The sequence below is a fragment of the Nylanderia fulva genome, unplaced genomic scaffold, assembly GCF_048542155.1.
Source record: "Nylanderia fulva isolate GAGA-0341 unplaced genomic scaffold, ASM4854215v1 Scaffold101, whole genome shotgun sequence".
NCBI classification, from domain to species: Eukaryota; Metazoa; Arthropoda; class Insecta; order Hymenoptera; family Formicidae; genus Nylanderia; species Nylanderia fulva.
This window is the reverse complement of record NW_028189204.1, coordinates 80059-89308: the sequence shown is the minus strand read 5'-3', so window position 1 is coordinate 89308 and position 9250 is coordinate 80059. Positions and strand designations below refer to the sequence as shown.

Below are 9250 nucleotides of genomic sequence, written 5' to 3'. Positions count from 1 at the left end.
GAGCAAGACAAATATTATGGTCTTCACCAGAAAATATAAACCTGAACCCATAGAGACGTTAAAACTCTGGGGAAAGGAAATACCGTTTACAGACTCGGTGAAATACTTGGGACTGATTCTAGATCCTAAGCTTAGCTGAGGAAAACATCTCATAGAGCAAAGGAAAAAGTTCTATGCATCTATGTGGATGTGCAGAAGGGCAATGAGCAAGTCGTGGGGCATCAGCGCTGGTGCAGCTTTGTGGTTGTACAGGGCGGTCCTGCTACCGCGGCTGCTATACGCGTCAGTCGTCTGGTGGACGAGAATAAATAAAGGGGAGGTAGAGAAACTACTTAGAAGCCTGCAAGGTAACTACCTAAGGGCTGCAGTAGGAACCATGAGAACCACACCCACAGAGGCGCTTGAAATAGCACTCAGTGTTACGCCAATAGGCTTGGCCGTGATAAAATCAGCCAATACCACGGCATACCGCCTGAAATGTCAGGGTGAATGGAGAAACACAGAACTGGGACACACTAGGCTTGGTCTTCTCCAAAAGTACCCTATTGAGGGAATACAAGACAGAACTACAAGAAAGTATCAACTGGTAAAACATTTTAAAGTATGGATACCTGATAGAAACGAGTGGCTGAAACCGGGCGGAATCATGGACACAAAGGTGGACATGTGGTTCACGGACGGATCAGGCATAAACAATTGCTTTGGAGCAGGAGTATATGGACCTGGGGAAAACCATAGGGAGAGTATTCCAATGGGAGGCGACTGCACGGTCTTTATGGCAGAGATGCTCGCCATCCTCAGATGTGCCAAACTGAACCTAACCAAGGGAACAAATTGCAGGAAAATATATATCTGCACAGACAGTAGGGCGGCCCTTCTGGCGTTGGCGAGTGCGACCCCTGAGTCTTGCTTGGTATAGGACTGCATGCTGGCGCTGGAGGAGCTGTGTGGAACAAATAAAGTAACGTTAGTCTGGGCGCCCGGGCATCAGGGCATACCGGGAAACGAAATAGCAGACTCACTGGCTAGAGAAGGGGCTAGCAAAGCACCAGATAGTCGGGAGATGGGAGTGCTCTTTACGATGGGCAAGAACTTCATCAGGGACAGTATAGACAAACAACATAAGGCCAGGTGGGATAATCTGAAATCCTGCCGACAGGCCAAATTCCTGATGAAAGATATAAATGGTAACAGAACCAAGGAACTACTCACATTGAATAGGCAGAAATTGAGGATGGGGATAGGACTGCTGACAGGACATTCACCAATACTCAAAGCCCACCTATTCAATATCAGACTCGCAGACAGGAAGGAGTGTCGACTATGCGGGGAGGAAAAAGAGGACACCATACATATTCTGTGCCAATGTCCGGCTCTGGCTAGAAAGAAATTCAGGATCTGGGGACAAAGTTTTCTTAAATCCCAAGAATTAGACAAAACAAGGGTGGTGGAACTAATAAGCCTAGTGGAGAACTCTGGGCTGAGTACACATCACTCAGTTTAAAGACAAGAGTGAGGAGACACAATAGATCTCGCTAGATCTAGGTGCCGTCGGGGGCCAAGTCATGGAACCACTCACTACCCATCTACTACTACTACTACTACTAATTCCTTTGAAAAATAAAAGAGCCAGTACTGTAGCAAGATCTTTAGTTGATCAAGTATTTTCTCGGCATGGAGTTCCATTGGAATTACGTACTGACCAGGGGAAGAATTTTGAATCGAATCTTTTTCGAAAAATGACCAAGCTATTGGGAATAAGAAAAACGCATACAACTCCTCTTTACCCTTAATCAGATGGTCAAGTCGAACGTCAACATCAAACCATTTTAGATTATTTGGCAAAATTTGTTTGTGAAAATCAGAAAGATTGGGATCGATGGATTCCTTTATATTTATTAGCTTTTCGTTCTTCAAAACAAGAGTCCACTGGAGCAACCCCGGCGGAGATGTACCTAGGACAGGACCTCCGTTTACTTTTGGATCTTCTTAGAGGTTGCCCACCTGAGATGATAGAAAGTGAAGAAGTAGAAACTCATGTGATGAGACTTAGAAACAAACTAGATTTAATTCAAAAATATGCTAAAAGAAATCTTCAGGTCAAGTCCAAAAATGTCAAATTTTGGTATGACCGTCGAGCTAGACAAGTAGAGTGCATTTGTTTATGCAGCGATTAGCGCATCCACTGCGCATCCACTGCGTCTATTATCTGCGAGTCACGTGACATCATTTACCGAACAATCACCTGCGTGAATTGACTGCTCAGATTGTAATTGGAGTGCGTATAAGTAAAGAAATTTTAAATAAATATGAATTATTATTTGAATAAATATAATAAAATTTTTAAATAGGATAAAAAATATATTTTCCCTAATAGCACACATATCCGAAAGACATTCAGAGGATATCCAGAGGACATTCGAACATCCTCAGGATGTTCTCTAAACGTCTTCGGGATATGTACGCTGTTAGTTTGATATATTAATATTATTTTAGAAAAAATTCATTATTAATAGAAACAATTCATATTTTGAAAATATATTTTTTATTTAGAGATTATATTTATTAATTATATACATTAATTGTAAGATATTAATTTTTTTTAATATCTTTAAAGAAATTTTATTTAAATATTTTAATTTTCAGAAACAACGGATGGATTTAGAATGGATTTAATTTCATGTAACATTATTGATCAAGCTATGGATCTCATTAATAGTAGCTCAGATTCTAACTCATCATCAGAAGATAGTTTTGATGAAGAGCTGCTGTTATTGGATGATGTTAGTATAGTTAATTTAATTTATTAATTTAATTGACATGTTAAATGTATACACGTACACATTACATCCATTTGTTGTCTACATGCAGGAGCAGGAACGTATAGAAGTGCACAAAGTAAAAAATTTTTGTGATACAATTTTTGGAATGCATGATAAAACATTTAAATCACATTTTCGTCTCACAAGAGGTTCTTTTGAGGTAAGTATATACATTAGAAATATTGTAATTTAAAATTAAATTATAATAATATATATATATATATATATATATATATACACACAATACATATGTATAAATTATATATATATATATATATATTTATATAATTAATATATTTATAATTATGTATATATGTATATATAATTTATTATACATATGTATTGTGTTTGTGTGTATATATTTATATTTAGATATTTATATTTATATATTTACATTTATATATTTATATTTATCTATCTGTAATTTAATAATTTATAAATATTGTATAAATTTCATATCTGCTTTGTTTTAGGTTGTCAGAAGTGCAGTTGGTCCTATGCTTGAATCTAATTATAATAATGGAGGTCATCCTAATGTATCTTTGGAAAAAGCAATATTATCAACTCTGTGGTTACTGGCAAATCAAGATTCTTTTCGGGAAGTTAGCAATCTATTTAACTTAAGCCCAAGTACTGTACATAAAGTATTTTATGATGTATGCAATGCTTTGTGTAATATGATAAATGAACATTTATACTGGCCAAATCAGACAGAGTTCCAAAATATAAGGCAAGAGTTTAACGAGCTCAGAGGACCAAATGATTTCCCAGACGTGGTATGTACAGTTGATGGAATGCATATAGAAATTCCAGCTCCGAGAATTGATGCTATGAGTTATTATAATCGAAAAGGATTCCATTCGATTATTTTATATTATGTAACGACATTTTTTGTCAACGAACATAACACCTTTGTTAAAAAATTATTTCTTTTTACTTAACATAATCACAATGTGTACTTTTTTAAAAAACAAATCGATATCTGTTATGTTCGTTGACAAAAAATGTCGTTACATAATATAACAGCATCTGACGCTCTAACTCATGCCAACAATTATGAATTTTGTACTGCGTTCGTCATATAATCTTATAATTGTTGTATTTATTTATGATGTCGAAGTGACTAAATTAATTTTTTAACATATTATTAGGATATTGAGAAAGACTGTCGTACAGTCGAAACGTTTATCGTAACTTTTGTATAGTATGACGTAAATTAATAAATAAAAATTTTTCAATTATTAGCATATAAGCTCGTTAAGTTGGCCTTTTATTATATCACATATTTTATTTTTATATTTGTTTTTTTTTTTTTGCGTATATATGTATCGACTGTGTCGAGGTAGAATACCGCACAGTCGTTAGAGTGATGTGTCACGTGTAGCATCGTCTTCTCTCTGTTTTTGCTGTCGGGGTGAGTGTTTTTCCCGGTTTTTAATTTATAATTCTTGTGGATCTTATACGTTTAATTTATACTATGTTGATTAGTGTTGGTAAGGGAGTCACTGCTCTGCTTCCTTCCTGACGATGGTCACCGTTAGGGAGACACTCCGACGGCCGGACGGTTTGAATAGGGAGGAGAATGATATTTAATTTATTTGCGGATTGTATGTGTACGAGTTTTATAATTTTCTGATTGTACCGATTATCTTTTATTTTTGTTTCTTTGTATTTTGCAGCTACTGAAGAAGACCCGAAGTGGGTCGAAACGTTTAGAATTTAATAAATGAGTTTGATTTGAGATCTCATTTTAATTTATTAATTTTGTGCATGTCATCCGCACAGGCTCCGATTGCCGTCGAGAATTTATTTTTATTGTAACACAATAATTCGAGCCGAGATTAACAGTTTTTTTATAATGAAATGAAAATAGTTGTTATTGCTGCTTGTGTTCTGCATAATATTTGCATCCGATGTAATGATAAAATCGATTTAAGTGACAACGAATCTGAAAATGAGAATGAGAATGAGAACCAAAATGAAGACAATGTCATTTTGGAAGCAGGTAATAATAAAAGAAATAGAATTGCCGATATTTTGTGGACAAATAGAAGAGATGAATAAAGTATATTTAATAATTTTATAACATTTCGTATACATTTATAGTACTTTTAAATATGTAACAGGTACATAAGGATTATCATAAGTATTGTTATTTAAGAACAAAAAGAAAATAAACTATATCTAGATCATATTTGACTTAATGATAAAAAACGTAAATATTAAAACATAAGACATCTGAAACTAAACAAAAAATCTAACTTTATTTAGTGAGATCATACCTAATTTAAAAAATATATAAGCATTAAGAGGCATCTAATAGCGACTTCAATTGGATGCACTAGTGCACACTGAGTGCACATAAAAGTTATTGCACACAATTTACAATGACATAAGTAATTAAAAAAGTAAAATAATAATAAGAGCTATTATTATCATTATTCATATTGAATAACAATAATAGCTCTTAGTATTAATTATTTTCCTTTTTTAATTACTTGTGTCATTGTGAACTTGTATATGATAAACCTTTATATGCACTCAATGTGCACTAGTGCATCCAACTGAATTCGCTATAAGACATCTAAGAACAAAAAAACAAAAATTTTATCTGTGAGATCAGGATATCTATCACGAAACTTTTCTAGAGTGAAAGAAAAGTAATAAAAAAAACGACGCACGTAACAAATCAACATATCTAATTGTAAGTTTTTAATGTAGGATTCACACTGCGTCCGATATCCGACGTACAATATCCAATAAGAAAATATGATTTTTGGAGTCAATCAAAAATCAAATTTTCTTATTGATAAATAAGACGTCATACGTCATTTGGACGCAGTGTGAATCCTGCATAATATATTAATGTCTTTGGCATGTTAAATATTATGAAAGTTTTAAAAATGTTTAATATTTATATTATGTAGTACGATTTTGTTGTAAACCTTTCAGGACAGTAACAAGACTGTTTATCGCTTCAATTTTGTCTGTTGCAATCTTTTTTTTATCTTCCCAAATTTCTTTCTTTAATTGTAATGATTGTAATTTCTTTTCCTTGACAAGTCGTAACATTTCTTCTTGAAATTTGATTTTCTCTTTCTTTAATTTCCTTTTTTTTGTTGGTAAAATATTTTCTTTGATATCTGCAGTCTTTTCCTGATATATGCCAGCTGAGTCATCCTTTAAGGTAAGTATTTCCGGTTTGAAAGTTGAACCCAGGGATTCTTCCGGAGGATTTACACTCTTTTTTGCCGCAAAAACTTCATACATTTCATGGAAATACTTCCAAGTGATGGCACTTTCGCCTGTTCTTTTCAACTTACATTCCGATTATAAGTAACTTGGAGATTTTTCCACTTGTTGACCAGATCATTTTTTGTTATTTTGTAACCTTTTTCTTCAAAAACTTTAACAATTAAATTCCAATATGGTGTCTTTCGGCTATTTGGATTTTCAAACTTGTCATTCATACCAAGACGTTGTTCAAGTAAAAGCTGTATTTCTGCATCTGTCCAATTCTCTTTAGTGGCATCTGAAATTAAAACAAAAAAAATATTTTACTTATAAAACTCATAAATATAAAAAAATCATATAATGGTTACAGATTCAAGAAAATAATATTATAAAAATCATTAATTTATACAATTCTAGGAAAAGAAATTATATTAAGAAATACTTTACCAATTGATGTTCTAGTTTTATTACTAATATTATATTATATTTATATTTATATTATATTTTATTATATTTATATATCATATTTTATTACGTGTAAAGTGAAAAATTTCTGCCAATCACGCATTAATTTAAAAATAAAATCAATGTGTGATTGGAAAAAATTTTTCACTTTTCATGTTTTCATTTTAGAAAAAGTTACACAATCGATACCCTACATTAAATCTAAATATTTTTATTTTAGGGGGTGCTTTCCATTTAGCAACACAAGTCGACACAAACATCATTCTATCTTTGTTTTACATTCTATGAGAATAAAGATAAAATGATCTTTGTGTCGACTTGTGTTGCTAAATGGAAAGTACCCATGATTATTTTACATACCTTGTATTGACGGTTCTGACATGTGACGTGTGCACTTAACATTTTCAGACAGTGATGACGGTAGGATTGAAATGTTGCTAAATGTAGACTTCCCAGGTTTTTCCAAAATAACTGGGGACGAAGTAGCTTGATAGCTAGGAATGACTGTAACAGAATTGCATCTTTATACAAAGCACATTTTTTTTAAACAGATTACTTTAAATATTCTTGATAAAAGTGCATTTTTAGATTTATTTGATCGCAAATATAAATTAACAAACTTCATAGTCTTATTGTATATACCTTGTATTGCAGAACTTGTTGAAGGTTCTGACATGTGACGTGTGCACTTAACATTTTCAGACAGTGATGACGGTAGGATTGAAATGTTGCTAAATGTAGACTTCTCAGGTTTTTCCAAAATAACTGGGGACGAAGTAGCTTGATAGCTAGGAATGACTGTAACAGAATTGCATCTTTATACAAAGCACATTTTTTTGAAACAGATTACTTTAAATTTATATTCTTGATAAAAGTGCATTTTTAAGTTAATTGGATCGTAAATATAAATTAACAGACTTCATAATTTTATTGTATTACTTACCTTGCATTACTTTTAGTTTTGTAGGATCTATTTGGAGGAGTTGTTCTCCACCTTCTTTGTTCTGAACTTTTATAACATAACTCATATTCCAAGTTCAATTGGCTTAACAACGTATTCGTTTCCGGCGAGTTCGCCCTTCTGAGCAAAAACGCTCTGGACATGAATAGCGAGTTTTGCCAGGTGGTAATCGCCAAGAACGATGGCGTGTACCTGGACAACAAGCGGGTCAAATCGTCCTCGTTGCTGTTTCCCGTTGCGTCAAACACGTCCGAAGAGGACGTCCGCACCTTTTCTTTAATTTTGGAGGATACCGAGACACAGTTCTTAAATTGTTTCATCGATTCGGAAAGGAAGAGAAATGTATGCGTGATCACACACGACAAAAGGTTGTTCGCGTTAAGCGAGAACAATGTCGTGCAACTGATCTATACGTATTTGTTTACGCAGTAGTCCGCAGTACTGCGAGCAGAGCATCCTGAGCAGGACCTCCGAGATGGCTGCGCAGATAGGCAGCAGCTCTGCTTAAACGAACAACAAACTGCGCTGCAGTTAGTTGCGCAGGTGGAGTAAACGAACGACATCTGCGGCATTCTGCGGCAGTCACTGCATAAACGAATGCATCCGTAATCTTTACGGAAGGACAAAAAGTGTGGTTTTATAATCCTCGTCGGATTGCAGGAAGAGCACCGAAATTGCAGAGTCCATGGGAAGGTCCATGGGAAATAGTTAAAAAATTAAATGATGTAGTATATTGTATTAGAAAATCTTCGCAAAATAAAAATAAAATTGTTCACATAGATTGTTTCCAGGTTTCCAGCTCTTTTCCAGGAGAGGGGATAGATGTTTTTGTCTTTGTGTAATATTGCTTCAACACTGACTATGAAACTAAGCCCGTTAGTAAGAGATATGAAATAGTTCATAAGTTATCTACATAAGTTGTATTTCGTTTATCTGCCGTTGTGTTGTTCTCTGTTTCTTTCAGAAAGAGCAGTGTGCGATTTAGAAAAAAAATCTTTTACTGGATGAAGACTATCTCGCCCACGGTTTTTGATTCGTGGTTTTCCCGTAGGACGTAGGGTGTATAGATTTAACGTTGTAGAATGCCGGGTTAACGTGATCAAATGATTGTACGCGTTTTGAATCGGTTAACTTAGTTTATTCACTTTTTACAAGTTCGTCGCGTACTGAGACGTATGTTTCTCGGCGCTCGCTCTCTCGAGGACTGACTCGAGGGCTGCGCGAATTTCGGAGCTCGTGTAGGGCGGCAGCCGATCGGGGTCCTCGATTGGACCATCAAAAAATCAGGCGATGTACACACGCCAATTAGCGGCGAGTGTACACGTTGGTTTCACGTGTTTCCTTGGCGTAAACACTAAGGAATTTAACAAAAAAAAAATATTTGGTGCCTTGTGCACAGATACTTAATCCTAACGAAAAAAAATTTAGTTTCGTTAGGATAACGCACTGTCATCCGCGAGTTGGCTCTTACTGCCTGTCTTATATCTTAAAATTTATATTTATATTACAGAGCCTTGTTAAACTCTTAATTTATATACACGCTGGCTTAAAAACGCGTTTGTTTATCAACATTATTAGATATAGCAGAGAAAAGTATAGAATCGAAAGGATCTGAATAGCTCAGTTGGAAGAGCAGTCGCCCGGCAAGCGAAAGGTCTCGGGTTCGATTCCCGATTCAGCGACTTTCGGATCTATATTTTTCTCTTGCATTTACTTATTTCCGTAGGGGGGTGAAAGGGTTATTGAAATTAAATCTCAAATATGAGAT

General features: G+C 34.6%; 2 protein-coding genes and 1 pseudogene across 3 annotated transcripts; 2 read left to right on the top strand and 1 right to left on the bottom strand.

Annotated features, from left to right (window-relative positions):
• The first annotated feature begins 202 nt into the window (after window positions 1–202).
• Window positions 203–919, top strand: LOC114931166 (uncharacterized). The gene has a single exon (XM_029303137.1). The coding sequence runs from the start codon at window positions 203–205 to the stop codon at window positions 917–919; it is 717 nt and encodes a 238-aa protein (XP_029158970.1).
• A 1274-nt stretch (window positions 920–2193) lies between these two features.
• Window positions 2194–3763, top strand: LOC114931167 (uncharacterized). The gene is made up of 4 exons (XM_029303138.2): window positions 2194–2288; window positions 2647–2783; window positions 2872–2982; window positions 3296–3763. The coding sequence occupies exons 2-4, from the start codon at window positions 2667–2669 to the stop codon at window positions 3761–3763; spliced, it is 696 nt and encodes a 231-aa protein (XP_029158971.2). The 5' UTR covers window positions 2194–2288; window positions 2647–2666.
• Window positions 3764–5007: 1244 nt separating this feature from the next.
• LOC114931161 (uncharacterized) lies at window positions 5008–7642 on the bottom strand (annotated as a pseudogene). The gene is made up of 4 exons (XR_014924954.1): window positions 7465–7642; window positions 7164–7319; window positions 6882–7025; window positions 5008–6354 (listed from the first exon to the last, which is right to left on the bottom strand). The product of XR_014924954.1 is annotated as an uncharacterized LOC114931161 (transcript).
• Window positions 7643–9250: the final 1608 nt, after the last annotated feature.